This window comes from Hypomesus transpacificus, chromosome 3 (assembly GCF_021917145.1).
Source record: "Hypomesus transpacificus isolate Combined female chromosome 3, fHypTra1, whole genome shotgun sequence".
NCBI classification, from domain to species: Eukaryota; Metazoa; Chordata; class Actinopteri; order Osmeriformes; family Osmeridae; genus Hypomesus; species Hypomesus transpacificus.
Genome location: NC_061062.1, coordinates 15,492,165 through 15,509,754, shown reverse-complemented (window position 1 = coordinate 15,509,754; position 17,590 = coordinate 15,492,165). Strand labels below are relative to the sequence as shown.

The following is a 17,590-nucleotide window of genomic DNA, read 5'->3' as shown; positions in this document are numbered from 1 at the left end:
AAAGGGGGAATTTGACGAGCCCATGACTGACCGACTTGGACCAATGGGAAGAGACAACTCGTATGGAGAGCGTGAGGGGGGCGGAACTTCCGTGAGAGAAAAGTTTTCTTCAGAGAAGATGGCAGCGCAGTGTGGTAGCCTGTGAGGTGTTTTTCAAACAAACTGATAAACTGAAAGTCAGGAAGAACCGGGGGACGGCTGGCGAGTCTAACTGAGAAGACAGCGTCGGAGTCCACGGTAAACGGCAGGTTCACGTGTATTGCCCTCCCCATGCTATCTCACCCCCTCCCCTCGTGTCTTCTCCCGTGAGTATTCTGCCACTCAACATTCTCCACAGTAGCACTGGGCTTGGAGTTAGCTAACTGCTACTGCTATCGCTGCGGCTACTGCTATCGCTACGGCTACAGCTATCGCTACGGCTACAGCTAAGACTACAGCTGCAGCTACAACGAAACCAAGTGTACGATACGTGAAATGGACACGGTTGACTGACTTTTACGCAAGTGAAATGGACACTATTGACTGACGTGTGAAGTGAGCGGCACAAACTTTATGGACTGTTCCATTGCGGAATAGACTTAATGCCTACCGTGGTGCAGTGCACTTAAATTACCTGTGTTGAAGTTTACTGCTACAAATATTTTATTTTGTTGTTTGCATTGAGTGATGTGGAAGGAAAGGCCGACTGTGACCAAATACTACTACTACTAATCCTCTTCGTCCTTAGTGGGACATAAGGCTTCGACGATCTGCCTCCATCTGGACCTGTCTTGTGCCGCATGCTGTGCCTCGCCCTAGGTTAGGTTCATCTCCTTCAGCTCCGCTGTCACCGTTCGCCACCAGGTGTTCTTGGGCCGGCCTTGCTTCCTTTTCCCAGGTGGAGTCCATCGTAAGGCGATCTTGGGGATGCGGTCCTGGTCCATCCTGAGAATGTGCCCGAGCCATTTGAGTTGGCGGCGTTTGATCTCTAGCACCACACTGTTGCACTTAGTCTTCTTGTATAGATGTGCATTGGTTATTTTCTCAGGCCAGAAGATTTGACAGAGTTTCCTGAGGCATCGATCATGGAAGGCTTCGACTTTTTTCATGTGGTAAGATGCTACTCGCCAGCACTCTGAGCCGTACAACAACACAGATTTTACGTTACTGTTGTAGAGTCGGACCTTTGTTCTTAAGCTGTATTGCTTAGACTTCCAAATGGAGTGTAGCCTAGCAAAAGCACCCTGTGCCTTTCCGAGTCTTGGTCTAATATCTTTTTGTGCAGAGTTGTCTTTGCTGACGAGGCTTCCCAAGTATGTAAATTCCTCAGCATAGTCAAGAGTGTGACCATTCACTGTGATTGGTGCACATGGGGTGGCATTGATGCACATCACTTGGGTTTTGGGTGCATTTATGTTCATCCCTACCTGTTGGGCAAATTTGTTCAATCTGTCAGTTTTCTCCTGCAGGTGAATGTGCTTTGGTGCAAGGACAGCAAGATCATCGGCCAATTCTAGGTCTTCAAGTTGGGAGAACAAAGTCCACTGGATACCCCATGGTCTGTCAATTGTATTCCGCATGACCCAGTCTATGGCAATCAGGAAGAGAATGGGGGAAATAGTACACCCTTGCCGCACACCAGACTCCACAGTGAACCATGTGGATGGCTCACCACAATGACGCTCCATTCAAAGTGACGATAGAACAGCCCTATGAGAGTGACCAGTTTTGGGGGGACTCCATAGGCCCTAACAATCTTCCATAGGGTGTCTCAATGTAGGCTGTCAAAGGCTTTGCGAAAGCCGATGAAGTTGATGTGCAGGGGGGTGTTCCATTCTACGCACTGCTCAATAATGTTCCTCAGAGCAAAGATCTGGTCTATGCAGCCCCTTCCTCTCCTGAACCCTGCATGTTCTTGCTGTAGCGTCCGGCCAATAGCGGCGTCAATTCTGTCCAGTAGAATCCTGCAGAAGGCCTTAGATGGTACTGACAGCAGGGTGATGCCCCTCCAGTTGTCGCAGTTTTGGAGGTTTCCTTTCTTGGTGAGTTTGACAATCAGGCCTATGTCCCAGTCTTGGGGTATTACTTCCCTCTCCCATATGTCTTTAAAGAGATCAGTAAGCACCTTTACCGAGGTGTTAAGGTCAGCTTTCAGCATCTCTGCATGGACAGAGTCTATGCCGGTGGCTTTCCCATTCTTCAAGGCTTTGATGGCGAGTTTGACCTCTTCCTTACTTGGGGGGCTGGTATTGATGTCAAGGACAGTTTCTGCTGGTGGAGGGTTGGCAGGGTCGTCTGGCTCTGGGCAGTTGAGTACCTTACTGAAATGCTCAACCCATCTCGTGATTTGGTCACTCTCAGTGGTGAGGATGTTGCCTTGCTTGTCTTTGACAGGGGCCGGCTGGCTAGTGTACTTGCCTGTGAGTTGTTTTGATCTTATAAATTGTACTCAACTGGTCCTGCGCAGCTGCACGTTCAGCTTTCTCTGCCAAGTCCTCAATAAAGGCTTGCAGTACATGGACTTTAAGCGGGCTCTGATCAGCCTGTCGCCGAGGGGTTCCCAGTCCAGCAAGGTGTTGACCTTCTCCTTTGAGACTGAGGGCCACGCCGCGCATGTGTTGATTGTAGTGCCATCGCTCATCGCCTGGCGTCCAGAACCGGTCCGTGGTAGTAGTATTCGTAGAAGTTTCCGTAACATTATGTATTTTTGCAGGGTGGGGTTGTTGACCCCACGCCCAACCCCCAACCTGGAGGACCAGGTGCTGTTTTTTGTCTGGACTCTACCTGGAATACCTGCCCGACATGGTTGAACCTGCTGGGGACTAGCCCCCGTCGGTATAGCTATCCGGGTCACAGAGACGCGCCCCACCACGACAAGGCAGCAGCACAGGGGGAACTGTGACCATATACGTTCCCTTATTTGAATGGTAAATTTTCCATTTGTATTGAATTGAATTGTGTTGAAGAAAAACGTTTACGGTGTTAATATATGTTCCTTTATCTGAATGGAATGTGAAAGGTGATTCCCTGTGTTTAAAAGAAAGGTTTACTGTGAAAATAGCTGTTTGTAACTGAAGACCCACTCCAAATTAATGTGGTTGTTATTAGTATTATTATAATGCCTGGGAAAATACTTTTTGTGTCTGGATAAAATAAATGTTTTATTGTCCAGTTAAGGAAATCTGGTCTGCGAGTTCACAGGAAGGGACGGGGTTGTTAGGGTGAATACATAGTTATTCCACTGTACTTCTCCGGTCTTCTTGCACCCTATTGCCCTGCAAGGACACTTAGCTGGCATCTTGAGATCTATCTGGTGGTTCCCAAAATTAAAAACGGCTGGAGGTAAGGCGTTCTCATATAGAGCACCTCTTCTCTAGAACAAATTACCTGTCTCAATCAAGGTGGCTGATACTGTTTCGACATTTAAAATGAGGTTAAATACTTTCTTGTTTAGTCAATTCTACAATTGTTAAAAGTAAGCATGTGTGTATTTACATTCTATGTAAATATGGGGTGTGTGTTTGCCTATGTGTGTATCACATGTAACTTTAAAATTGTAATTATAGCCTATATGTTCACTTTGCCCCATCTAGATCTATTCTATTATGACTGTAACTGTTAGCTTCTCCTGGCATTCTCTAATCCCTGCTCTCCCCCCCACACACACATCCCTTGTGGTGTGGGGGGTTTGAGCTGTCAGCACCTGCCTGGTCGTCGGTCGGCCAACGCTGGACCTGGTCGTCAACCGGAAACCAGTCTCCATGACGGCCAACAGCGAGTCTCCCGGTCCTGTCCTACATCTATAAAGTTGAACAATGGATTTTGGTGTTTCAAAACCCATTGAGACTGTATGACTATGTTTAGCCTGTGTTCTGCCCCTCTCTCTCACCAACCATCTCTGGAGGAGGGTATCGCTCTTTGAATTGCTCCTCCCAAGGTTTCTTCAATTTTTTCTCCTGTTGGGAGTTTTTCCTTGTCTTCCTTGAGGGTTTAGGTTGGTTGAGGGCAGGGCCGGTGTTTGCTATAGGCAAACTAGGCAGCCGCCTAGGGCACCATGAAGAATGGGGGGGGCCAAATACCGAAGTGCGTCCATTAATTAACCGTCCCGCATCAAAGGTACTCTCGCTGGCCCTGGTTGACGGGCAGTTCTATGGGCGTATGTGAAGCCCCTGACATGCTGGAGTGTAAAAAGGGCTATACAAATACATTTTGATTTGATATAAACAAGTTCATCATGGTTTCTTTCAATAATTGTTAAGAAATTAGCAGTAATGTTTGTGAGCATATTTTATATTGGGAAATGTCTTGTGTGGACAAAAACACAAAATTAAATTTAACATTACATATTTCAGATGATGACTTGCAAAATGCGTATTATTTTTAAACATGAATATTAATTTATTCAAACAATCCACCAAAGAGCATTATGTAAACAAAGGCAATGAAACAGACAGACAGATGAGCGGAATGATATGGTTGTTTTACCATAACCAACTAAAATATTTTCTACCAAAAATATAGGATTAGCTCACTCAATTGTCCCTCATGACAATTAATATAAACAGTTACAGTGCATGAACTAAACATACATTTGAGATAAAAAAAAACAAAACAAGAGTGAGTTGCACTGCTAACTAGAGTTGCTCTATGTGTGCAAGTAAATTGATCATTGTGCTGTTGGCTACGGTCTCAACTGGCTGGTTATTATGGCTATATGGCTTCCTAGTCCCCCTTCTCCAGACCCTCCTCAGACACATCATCAAAGTAGTTGTCTGTGAAGCGCATCATGTGGACCAAAGCACTCAGCAGCAGGATGTTCATGTTCAGGTCCAGATCCACTTCCCGACTGTAGTTCTTCACTGGGAGAACAGAGGCTTCGGGCACACCCAGACATACACTGACCTCAGACATCTGAAGGCACACACACATACACACTTGTTATATTGGAATCTATAAATGGTACAGTACCCAATGGACGTTTGTGATTGTTTGCCATCTATTTTGGAACTCACTATTTTTCTTATGTAATGGCTGTAATAGACTTTGGTCAGGTCATTGTTCACCAAGGGGCAAGCCTCATCCACCTTGGTTAGGAGCACCAGCTGTGGCACACCTGCAAAACACAACTGATGTTTAGTTATGGGAAAACACACACAGACAAGGCATAAGAGACCCTACTCCTCCACCACTGCCACCATATATAGGAATAGGAAAAGGCAGATGAGTGTTTGAATCTTCTCAAGAAAGTGGATATGAGTTCAATAAAGATGATGACCCTAGAGATGACTGCAGTGTTGACCCCAGTAATAAGAAACCTTAGTAGCGGCCTGTTAAGCTCATATAACTGACCAATAGAAGAAGTGAACATGTTCTTACCAATATGATTAACTTTCTTGCGGATTGCAGTTAATTTCTCCAACAACTTGGGGGAGAGCAGTTTCACTTTGCAGGCGTCCATGATGTAAACCACACAATGGATCCGGTCCTTCAGTTCCGGGGACTTATAGAATGCAGAGTCGTCTGACTGCAGAGGGACCATGGGGTTGAACTGAGGAAGACACAAAGAGCTAGGACATCAGCCATGTACCACAATAACTAGTTAGAAATAAGAAAAAATAGAAAAACATAAACAGGCAGAAAAATGAAGTGAAGAGGAGGTAGGATAAGAGAAAGGCAGGTAGGAACAAAACAAGGTGTACATTATATTGATGTTTGCTAACAGTTATCTTAGACACCAGCACCTTATAACAAGTCAGGAGTCAGATGGCTGAGCGGTGAGGGAGTCGGGCTAGTAATCATAAGGTTGCCGGATCGATTCCCTGCCCCGTCAATATGACGTTGTGTCCTTGGGCAAGGCACTTCACCCTACTTGCCTCGGGGGGAATGTCCCTGTACTTACTGTAAGTCGCTCTGGATAAGAGCGTCTGCTAAATGACTAAATGTAAATGTAAACAAGGTTGGCCACTTGACCATTCCACTCACCTGGTACCTGTCCGGGACATTGCCATTCAGAATGGTGGGAATGTCATCTACATCCAGGCCAGCATTCACCCCCTCCTCCAATCCCATGCTGTCACACAGCACCACAGGGAGAGGCTTTCCCCCTCTGCCAGCCTTGATGTTGTATGTACGGAACTACAGACAACAGAAGAGCATAGTTCAGTAACACTCTACAAACAGTACTTACACAACAGTAATACTAGAGCATAGTTCAGTAACATACTCCACATTAAAGTGATCTAATACTATACCATGCTGTGTTTGAAAGTTAGTATTTTGGAGAAATAAACCAACCAACATACACAAATACACATCATAAAGTACCTGGGTGGACAGACTGGTGCCTGCAATGCCAGTGATTGCTTGGCCAGTCACATTTCCTCTGAAGACGGAGTTGATGGAGTTGAAGAAGCTGGACTTGCCAGATCCGACCTGCCCCACCAGCAGAATCCTGGCCTTCTCCACAGAGTTGATGAGAGGTCTGGAACTCTGCACATACTCCTTTAGCTCCTTATATTTCCTGTCAAATCAGTGGTGGATGGATAGATGGAAGTTTAGATACAGAGCTGAAAGGTAGACAAACAAAACAAGATGAGAGCAGGGTGGAGTACACAACCATGTGGGGCATGCTGCGATTAAGATGTGGTTTGAACAGTAAACCTGCTCAGCAATATAATCACAGAATGAAGGAGTACTTCATCAAAGGTTTTTAAACTGAAGCAAAGGTACCGCCAGTAGTATCAATAGTACTAAAGGGGTAACAGTAGTTTCAATACGGTATTAGTAATAAAAATCGATAGTATTCCCTTCGCAAAGGACATTTTGTGGGAGTGTACATCACACATACCCCTCACTGTTCCAGTGTATTTCTCTCCAAGGTTTCTCCAGGAAGCCTCCACAGTCTATCAAAGACAAGAGAACAAAGGCATAGATTCTTAATGGAAAAATAGATACATTTTTGTACATTTTTTACTGGCCCATTTCTTATCCATACAAGAGTCCCTTACCTTCTACTCTGTATACCTCAAACTCGGCCAGCTCAAGGTCATTCCCATGCATCAGTGCAGGATCAAAGTTGTATTGGGTTCCTGGTTGAGATTGGGCTTTAGCTGCATTATCATACAGAAACACCAAGGCACCATAATTAGGACCTGTGTCTCCGTTGGTAAAACCATACAGGCCGTTGGTGCTTGACACCCTCACTGGCTTCTCTCTCTCATTGTGGATGCTGAAGAGAAATGCTTTATCATCGTTGATGTCTTGGGTAGTTTTAGTGTAATCCTTGGAGACATATGCCCCAAATATGAACCCAGATTGGTTGTAGGCCACAGTTATGGTGGGTCCCTGGCGATCACAACGAGCGTGGAAGTCAACAGCAGTGTAGTCATGGACACTGGCTTTGTAGAGCAGACAGATCCTGGCCTGGCCAAACAGAGACAACAGCTGCTTCTCCTGGTCCTCGGATAGTCTGGAGGTGACTGCACTCATGATGAAACACAGAAACGTTCGGAATGGAATATGGAATCCTGCAGGTACGAGACTGAGAGACAGGGGTTGATGGTCATTTGATGGACATTGAAATTTGAGATATTTGACAAACTGAACAACAACAAACCTGCATTTTATATTTTCTTGGCCCAAGAGCACCGAAGCAGCACTTAGTAGTGGGATGGGTAGATGTATTTTATCGCAATAAAACCAAAAGACAATTGTACTGTATTGAATTTCCATTATCAGCCAAATTAAGCAATACCACAAGATGGACTGTGATATTGCTGAATATCAGCACTGCTGTGATTCAATTGTATGTATGAGGCAGCCATTTATCATCAAACATGATTTGTCTGATTGTTTAATCATTTATTTGGCTCCACCAACACAAAATGGTTATGCAGTGCCCCCAGTGGTAGTAACCAGTGGTCCAAAAAACTCTATGGCAAAGAGCTCAAACCTTTATTTTGAAAAGAAGGGTACAGTACACCTAAGAATAGGTGTGTTCGACACATAGACCTATATAATTAGACCAAGCCAAAGAGTATAGAAGCACAAGAGGCAAAGCTCAATACAACGTTCCATTGCAACATCTGCGTCCAGCAGTGGTCCCATGCATACGTCATATTTTGGACTGTGAATCCAGTAAAATGTCACTCCAACAAATAGACATATCAATGTGCAAACAAAATTATCAATATTTGTTCACCATATATTTACTGTCTCTACCTAAATAACATGTTAAACTATTATATAGGTCTATATAGCCTACATAAATATTCTTAGGTGGGAAGACACTGACTGTCTCTCCCCTACTTCAAGAAAAGGCTCAAGACACACTTGTTCCGGGAGTACAACGGCACTTAGGAATCCTTGGCTGGACCTGATGTTAGTTTCCTCCAGGATCACAATGACTCTTATTGAGTGACTTGTTGCTCTTGTATGTTAGTTATAACAAAGTTAAGTCTTGTACTTGCTGTGAAATATTTTACTGTTAATTGTTCTTCTACAGGTTCCACTCTAGTTCCACATTTGATGTCCGCTAATGGGCGAGTGAAGAATGAATGGAGGTCTATGGAGCTATACCCCGCAAAATCCACTTTTCTCAGGATAAAATTTTTTGTCTAGTAATTTGAATGTTGAATTTGAAAGGGGAGGCACAAAAATAGTCACTTTAAAATGTCAATTACGTCATACACATTGTACAGCCAGAGATACTGCTTTACGGCAAGTTCTGAGCCTTCCTGAGGTTCTCCCTGTCAATACACAGGCTAGAAAGAGTTTTGGTTTGCTAATGTTGTTGCTAATGTTGCTTATGCTCTGACATTCTGGTTCTGCTTTGGATGCCATCAAGCGGGATCTCTGGTCGTAGTCAGTCCTTCACTAACCAATTAGCATTCATTAGCAGAATGCTAGCGTTTTAACCCTTACAAAAAAGAAGTATACTTTAAGTTTAAGTGTAAGTATACTTAGTATAAAAAGTGTACTATTATCATGTTACTTAAAGTATACTAGCAGTGTACTTGTTTATATACTATTTTTGTACTAAGTAAACTGAATTGGCCCACTTTTTAGGTAATTTAGTACACTTTAAAGTACACTTATAGTGTATTTCAAGGTTTACCTTTGAATACTGTAAAGTAGCCTGTGTAGTGCACTTTCAGTTCATAAAATATACTTCCTAAAGTACTTAAAAGAATACCTTGGAATTAGGGCTGTCCCCACTTGGTCGACTAGTCAGTTTTCTGGTCGATATGCTCTTGGTCGACTTAGATTGTTTTAGTCGAGCTGCCATATGGCAGTGTGAGATCTGAGTCCCGCTTGTGTCATCATTGCTGAATTAACGAAATGTTCAGCAGAAATTGTAGATTATATTATTTAAGACAAATAAACCAACAAAAAAAATAGATAATTTAAAAGAAAAGGTGTTACTGTTTTCCCTTTCGTTGATCTGCGCTTTGTTTTGTTTTTTTGTGCACGGCACGAGCACAAGTGGCTGAAGAACTACAAACTCTGCCATAGCCTACTTTGTCGGTGTTATTAGTCAAAAGGGCAAAGACATCTGTGCATGTGTAAAACATCTGTATGGCGTCATTTCATTAAAGTACATTTACGTTTACAAAGTAGTCTACCGGGTGACTCGAAAAACATTGAATGCAAACTCTGCCAACAACGGTTTATTTTTCATAGTTCGATGTCGAAAATGATGTAGCCTACCACCTGAAAAAAGTAAGTTGGTCTAGGCCTACTTCACTCATGCTAACGCACTGGGTTGAAAAGGGAATATTCCTATTATAAGAATCACATCCAAATCAAATGACATTTGGCCGGGTTTCCCAGATTTGTTAAGAAGCTCTTAACGCCAAGAGCGTCTTAAGAACGAACGCTCTTAAAACGTTCTTAAGAAGATCTTAGCATTAAGAGCTTCTTAACGAATCTGGGAAACCTGGCCAATTTCTCCGGCCAAGACAAAATCTTTCTCTGTTGCAACGTTCCCCACTCAGCTTCTACTTTTTTTCTATTATTTATACTAAATACCATCGGCATTCGGTTACAAAAGGACTGGTGATACGAGTCTTATTATTAGTAGGCTATTAGCGGCTGAATCTGCAATGGCCGGGTTTCACAGATTCGTTAAGAAGCTCTTAACGCTAGAGCTTCTTAAGAACGTTCTAAGAGCGTAAGAAGCTCTGAGCGTTAAGATCTTCTTAACAAATCTGGGAAACCCGGCCAATGTCCAGCAGCCATTGAGTCAGATCGCGAAAATGTTTGTATGTTTTTTGTGTGTTTCTTTTAAGCGTTTCACAGTTCGATTAGTCGATTTTCAGACGTTTTAGTCGATGTTACGTCCCTCGCCACTGGTATGTGTGTTCTGTATTGTTGTGTGCTTGTTTTTCCCTTCAGTTTCCTCCTCGTTTTCGTTGCCGTCTGTGATTGGCTGCCGCTTCCATCTCCCCGTCACCCGTGCACCTCCGCCCATCCATCTCTGTCCAGGATTGGCTGCCGTGACCACGCCAACGCACTCCACTCCACCAATCACCTGTCTGTCCGTCCGTCCACATTTAAACCCGGTCCTGTGTACTGTTCAGCAGCTTCTAGCCCTGTGTGTTTTCTTGTCGGCGTTTGTATGTGTATGTGCATTCGCTCATGTTCGGTGTTATCTGTTGTTTTACCACCTGTTTGTTTGTCGAGTTATCGCCGGTACTCGGTACCGTGCTTTTCGTTGTTTTATTATTATTTCAGTCGTACAGGGGCTTTGGAACAGGTAAGCTGCCCATGGGCATACATCCCATCACGTAGCTAACCCTTGTTAAACACCCTAGGTAAGGAGCGGGTGCCACCCATGTCGGTTTTGTTAGCATAGGGATGTCTTTGGTTAGGTAGAATAGGACCCTTTTGTTGATTACTTTCCTTCGGCACCGCTCGTAGTTCCACTGTACCCTGTCGGCTGTGTTTTCCCTTTTTGTGTTTTTGTGTTACGATTAAACGCTTGTTTACCCGCACCCCAGTGTGTCCTCGGTCGTTGTGTGTGTAGGCTCATTGGGTAGTGTTACGGCCTTCCCCCCTAGATAGGTCCGTAACAGTAGAGTTTTGGTTGACCAAAGAAAATCTTAGTCGGGGACAGCCCTACTTGGAATACTCTAAAGTAATCTGTGTAGTGCACTTAAAGTTCATAAAGTATACTTCCTTAAGTACTTAAAAGTATACCTTGGAATACTCTAAAGTAACCTGTGTAGTGCACTTTCAGTTAATGAATTATACTTCCTTAAGAGCCTCAAAGTACTTTGCAATACTTTCAAGTGCACTTTCAATTAATGTAAGTACCTCAAGAAGTAAACTTAAAACATTTAATTTTACAATGACTTGCTAATAAATAAAAATGTTTAGGGGCCCCTCGGACACCTCAGATTTGCGTCACATGGCGAGAACGGGGGCCCTCACAAAGTCACTCTGCAGATTCTGAGAGAACCTACTTACTGCATAAGCATTGGCTTCCTACAAATCCAGCTCTTCTTATGAAACGTAACCGTCATTTAACTCATGGTTACAATGGTAAACCAGCACAACAACGACAATTACCACGCAACAAAACACTACATTCTAAGCAGACACATTTAAAAAACGAAATTCATGAAGTTACATTTGTATTTCGAACAAACGGCAAACTTATCACCAAATTTTTACACTATTTACCGCCTTGCATCATGGGAATTGACTAGCCAATGAGCCACACTATCTTCATTATTTCATGTTGTTATTTCGTTCTTCAGTCAGTTTGACAGTATAACCTTCAAATTCTCAAGTAGCTTTTTCGTTTTTTTCCCATTAATACTCCAATTGATAATATATATAAGAGAATAGGGCTTCAGAATGTTTTGGCAGTAATTAAGGTTACAGCTTCAGTAACAAAAAAGGATTCAATGTGCAATGCATAATAGATTTTCATAGACATGAATAATTAGAATGAGATGGATCTAAAAAATGTAACCTGTAATGTACTTTTAAATTATTTTGACTGCTTTTGCTGTATAATAATAGAAAATGTACATCTTACTCCAGAAGAAATGTATACCATTTTCTGTTTCCAAGCATACTTCTTAAAAGTATATCAAAAGTAAATTATTTTCAAAGCATACTTAAAAGTATATCAAAAGTGAACTATTTTCTAAGTATACTCCTTAAAAGTACATCAAAAGTGAACCATTTTCAAAGCATACTTTAAAGTATATTAAAAGTGAACTATTTTCTAAGTATACTTCTTAAAAGTATATTAAAAGTGAACTATTTTCTAAGCATACTTCTTAAAAGTATATTAAAAGTGAACTATTTTGTAAGCATACTTCTTAAAAGTATATCAAAATTGAACTAAAAGTGTACTATCCATATTTGAGTATACTTATAGTATACTTTAATATACTTCTTTTTTGTAAGGGAAGTGCAACAAAATTTGCTGCGCGCTGCTCTGTGTACTTCCACAGAATTACAAAGAAGAACGTTTTTCAAGGATATTGAAAATGGACTTCGGTCGTAAATGCAGTGTTCCAGGCTGTACAGGGAATGCTGACACTTTTCAGTCTTCCCAAGGAACCAAACACTCGACGGGCTGTGATGTTTGTCTATGAGAAAATCCCTGTGCAGTTTGACCCTCAATTACACATTTGCTCCAACCATTTCACCGTGGACAGTTTTGAAAACCTGGGACAATGTAAAGCAGGATTTGCTATGAAGCTGTTTGCTGAAAAGAGGTGCTGTTCCAGCCTTATGTTCATCACAACCGCAAGCTGTTAGCCTGATGTTGTCATACTCATAATTCTAGTCAGAATATGAGTCTGAAACCGCTCTGTTGGGCAGTGAGTATGGGGCATGTTTTAACCGAACCCGGGGAAAAAATGCCTCTTCGCTCGATTGGATAGACCTACAACCAATCGAAGCAACGTAATATGTTGTTTGTTGAAAACAAATTCAACCCAAGCTCTTTGGTGATGTGGTTGATTACGTTACTGTTGATCATCTGTCCATCATCGTATAAAGCCCGCCCTGATAATTTGATTTGTCCAAGCAGCTCCTGTTCGGATATAGTTTTTCCGCAAACGAGCTACTCCAGACCCAACTTCCCGACCAAATTTTTTTGAGGACAAGTTGGGCTGGCAGCCAGGCTATAATTTCAGTGTAATTTTGGCAAACCACTTATAGCTACTCGCTTGGATGTATTGTTCATAGTAATAGTCAAGACAATTACTACAAGTTTCTCCTTTTGACACACAATAACGCTCACTTCACCAGTGGCCAGTTCACACACACTGTCACCAACAAGCAACCACCGTGTCCCATAGAAACGCTTGCGTGAGTTTTTGCGTCTTAATGCAGGGGCGGTTTTAGGCACGGGCAGACCGGGGCGGCATTTTTTCATGTCACGTGGGGGGCGCACGAGCATTTAAAAAAAAGAAATCTGCGCGGTTTTCTCTTATCGATCATTTCAGTTAGTGGGGAATTGGCATATTGGCGCCCCCTTCAGGCAGCCGCAGACACCCCTGCTGGGGGTGGGGGTTGCAAGTGAAAAACTTGCCCTGGGCGCACAATGTGCCAGAACCGACACTGCCCTTATGTAGCACAGGATTGTAGCACTTGAAGTGTTGGCTGAACTGTCTAAAACATTAGTAGAATTGTTCTAATACATGTTTGGTTGGTTGGTTTGATCGCATTGGATTTGACTATCTGTAGCCTACATCTCCGCCTAAGGGTGGCGCTGGCGCGGATGAGATACAAAAGATAGAGCACAGCACAGTTTGAGTTGTTTGAAAAATTCCTTTTTGGCAGTTGAATGGAATAGGCTACTGTCAGAGCCTGTTTAAAGGGGCGATTGATTGCAAAACCTATTTTACCTTGTCATAGTTGAATAACAACAGTTCGGTGGGTAAAATGAACAGACAGTGAATATCAAAGTCCATTGTCCTCTTTCTTATGCAAATCTCAAAAAAAAAAATTTGGCTGTAAAATGCTAGCTTTTCAACGAAGCCACCGGTGTGACATAGGATGGGGGACAGCCCTTTTTGGCTCTGGTCTGTATCTTTGTCACGCCCCAAAATAGGGGCGTGACAAAGATACAGACCCCTAGGGTTTGTGAATAGTCAGGCCTGCTCCACTCTTTCTCCTTGTTCTTTTCTCTCTTGTAGCTGTCTCTTAAATTTTTCCATTTTTTTGTGCCTGGCTCCATAGAAAATGAATGGAAAACCCGTTGTCGCTTGCATCGCGTCGCTGCAGTGTGAACCACTGTTACGGCAAGACAATTAGGCTACTCGAAATTTCAGTATCACTGGAGAATATGTCGACCGTTGAAGATATGTTTAGGCTAAATCATGTTACCCATGATTCCGACTATAATCATTTACATTTATTCATTTAGCAGACGCTTTTATCCAAAGCCACTTCCAAGAGAGAGCTTTACAAAGTGCATAGGTCACTGATAATAACAACAAGATAGCCCCAAAGCATTGCGGGTAGCCAAAACAAGCACACATTGTGAACAACCAAAAAATAAGTGCCAAAGGGAAAAACCATAAGAGCATGTAGTTAGCAAGTTACAATTTAAACAACATGAATCTGTAAGTGCAAGTGTACCTGTAGAAAAAACAAGCAACAGTAAAATAAAAATATAAGATAACAAGATAATAAAAAATAGAATACAACAGTTTAAATCAGCTACCACTAACCAACAGGAGCAACAAGTCTCTAAGTAAGTCATTGTGATCCATGAGGAAACTAGCATTGGGTTCAGCAAACCATTCCTAAGTACCGTTGTACTCCCTGAACAAGTGCGTCTTGAGCCTTCTCTTGAAGGTGGAGAGACAGTCTGTGTCTCAGTCATAATCATGACTGGAATGTCTGTTTCACTGAAACACGTCAGTGAAAGGGGTTATAACAGCCGAAAACACGATTGTCAGCTTTGCCGTTTCATTTGAGAACATTTCCATTGTGTTGTGAAAAGTGTATTGTGAAGATTTACATTGTGTAGCGTCCGTAACGTCACGTCCATAACACATCATTCAAGTTTTTAAAAGTAACAAAGGGGCAAGATTTGTTAATTAAACTAACCATTGGTATAAATAAGCTTTGCACAGAAACTTTGGATGTTGTAGCTTCGGCACTGTTTGATAGGCATAAACTTATTCTACAAAACGTTACGGACGTGACTTGGCCGTGGAACTCACTGACTCATAAACAAGAGGCTTAATGCATTTAAGGAGTTGTGCTTTTAACTCAAACTGAGCATACACAATGCTCTATCATTCCCTTGTCTATCAGGAAAATGCTAAATGGTAACATTTTATTGAAAACTGGGGTCCATTTACCCCGTTCTTGAAATGGTACAAAACGGCCATTTGACAAATGTTTTTTTTGCATGAGTGCACAACTTGTATATAATGTAAAATAGTAAAATTGTCTATAAATTTAGATCAGAGTGATTACATGCAACAAAAAAGTGAACATTTTAACAACAGTTATATTGGTGTGGGCACAACTTTTTTCTATGGTAAGGGTGACCTTTGCATGGAATTGCCCATTAACAACATTAGCATCAACATTAGCAAGCCAAAATTCTTTCTAGCATGTGTATTGACAGGGGGAGCCTAACCTGTCAGCTGTGTTGTCGATGCCTCGAGAGAAAAGTGGAAGTAACCAGAGCTTGCCGTCAAGCAGCATCTCTGGCCGTACAATATCTATGACGTCAATGACATTTTAAAAGGCTTTTTAGAACAGAAAGGCGACTTTCTGTTCTGTAACAAATGTTACATTTGTGGAATGTTACATTTGTTACAATGTGTTACACCCAGCAGTGTGTATTTTTTGCCTCCCCTTTCAAATTCAGAATTCAAATTACGAGACAAAAATTATATCTTGAGAAAAGTGGATTTTGATGGGCTCCATAGACCTCCATTCATTCTGCACTAGACCGTTAGCGCCCCCGTATGGAACTAGAGTGGAACTGCAACCAGTTCAGCACCCGGAAGTTTCACGAGAGTGGCAGTTTTCCCTTTATTAGACATTGGCTATTTATCAACCCAAAGAACGCTGAGAACGCAAGTACATTCTTTTGAAGAACGTTCTGGCAAGCCTTCTTGCGAGAATGGTCTTGCAAGGACGCAAGGACGGAGAATGAATAGAGATGGTTAGGGTTTTCCTGGACTCGCAGCATTATGATAACTCTGACTAACTACAAAAACTAGATAACAAAGCTAAAAAATGGTCCGTCTACCTGTAATTTTACGTTTTCTGTGGCCCTTGCTAATTTACAGTACCTGTTAACTAGTGTCTGCACTGCACTGAGATGCTTCTAGCTAGGTTATCGACAAGTCGGAGCAAATTTACAAATTAGCCGTTTCATCAATAAAATAAGAGCATTTTCAGCGACTGAACTGCCTATTTCTCGTCACATTTTAATTCAGATGCTGATTTACACGTACCGTTTAGCTGAAATATGAAAAGTAAAAAATTACAGTTGTGAGGTTTGTCCGCCTCGCTTGACATCTTGCAATGACTTCTGGGAAATCAGAAGCGTTCTCGCTGCATCCTCGATAAAATGGGCAGATCAGGAACATTTCCGGGTATTTTTGGCGTTCTTGGTGACTTGTGTTCTTTGGATTGGAACCATACTTGGGCAATAAACATGACGTCAAACGAGTTCGCAAGAACACAAGAACAGAAAAAAGTGGATTGATAAACAGCCATTCTCTGCTACTGTGCTCTGAATCTTGTTGTAGGCTACGTAACCTGTTGGAGGTAATAAAGAGCTCAACTTTTCTACACCCAAGTGTCTTGGAGTGGTGTAACATTTACGGTAGCCTATTAGCCTATTGTCCGGTGAGGCTGTGATTGGAATAGCCTACGGGACTGGAGCTGTCCCTTACGGGACCAGGGGCGCCGCTTTGCATCATACATGAATGAACGGAATGTAGGAATTGGATAGCTCAATAGTTTGAAAACTTGAAAGAACAAAAGGTTGCAGCTTCAAATTGTATATAGGCCTACCTCTATTTCGACGGCGGCCTATTTTGATTTGATACATTTAGGTCACAACACAGTCTATCTTTCACATGAACTATTGAAAACAAGGTGAGTTGTCCTACCGTTCTGAAGTGAAGATGCTGTAAAAATTTACCAAATAATTAATTATATTTTGTTGCCTAGAATACAGCCAATTCACAGCATAGGTGTCAGAAACGAAAGTTGGTCAACCAAACGTCGAAGTAAAAGTGAAAGTAGGTATTACTAGGGATGGGCAAACCGAGGCTTTCCGAAACACCGAGACAGTTGAAACATTTGAGTCGGGGCCTTTGAAACGCTCAAAACATTTACTCAACAGTGACATCTGGGGCCCGTTCGTCGTAAGGGTTGAAGCTAAGTCTAAGATTCTTAACGAATCTGGGAAACCCGGCCAATATCGGTTCGTGGATGGCTGATCCGCATCCAAATCATGTGGTTTATTTCAATCAGGCTAAATTTATCAGGTTAAGTGCACGAGCACGTCCTACTTCAATAGGAAGGAAAGGTCGATCACCAAAACCGTAAGATGGCGGAAAAGACGAAAGAGAGAGCGGTGATATTCTCGTCATCTGAGCAA

General features: G+C 42.4%; 1 protein-coding gene across 2 annotated transcripts; it reads right to left on the bottom strand.

Moving 5' to 3' along the window:
* Positions 1 to 4,251: 4,251 nt before the first annotated feature.
* On the bottom strand, positions 4,252 to 17,262 carry LOC124488658 (interferon-induced protein 44-like). Of its 2 annotated transcripts, none has more exons than XM_047051390.1 (8): positions 17,097 to 17,262; positions 6,987 to 7,519; positions 6,827 to 6,881; positions 6,304 to 6,499; positions 5,962 to 6,114; positions 5,356 to 5,527; positions 4,992 to 5,092; positions 4,252 to 4,890 (listed from the first exon to the last, which is right to left on the bottom strand). In XM_047051390.1, the coding sequence occupies exons 2-8, from the start codon at positions 7,465 to 7,467 to the stop codon at positions 4,702 to 4,704; spliced, it is 1,347 nt and encodes a 448-aa protein (XP_046907346.1). In that variant the 5' UTR covers positions 7,468 to 7,519; positions 17,097 to 17,262; the 3' UTR covers positions 4,252 to 4,701. The 2 variants fall into 2 exon arrangements, with proteins under 2 accessions (XP_046907346.1, XP_046907351.1); XM_047051395.1 differs by lacking the exon at positions 17,097 to 17,262 and adding an exon at positions 16,434 to 16,457.
* Between the last annotated feature and the right edge of the window lie 328 nt (positions 17,263 to 17,590).

Coding starts and splice junctions, on each gene's coding strand:
- LOC124488658 (XM_047051390.1), bottom strand. CDS start 7,467: ATGAGTGCAGTCACCTCCAGACTATCCGAGGACCAGGAGAAGCAGCTG. Junction 6,882..6,986: donor TGAGGTATACAGAGTAGAAG/GTAAGGGACTCT, acceptor TGTCTTTGATAG/ACTGTGGAGGCTTCCTGGAG. Junction 6,500..6,826: donor ATACACTGGAACAGTGAGGG/GTATGTGTGATG, acceptor CTGATTTGACAG/GAAATATAAGGAGCTAAAGG.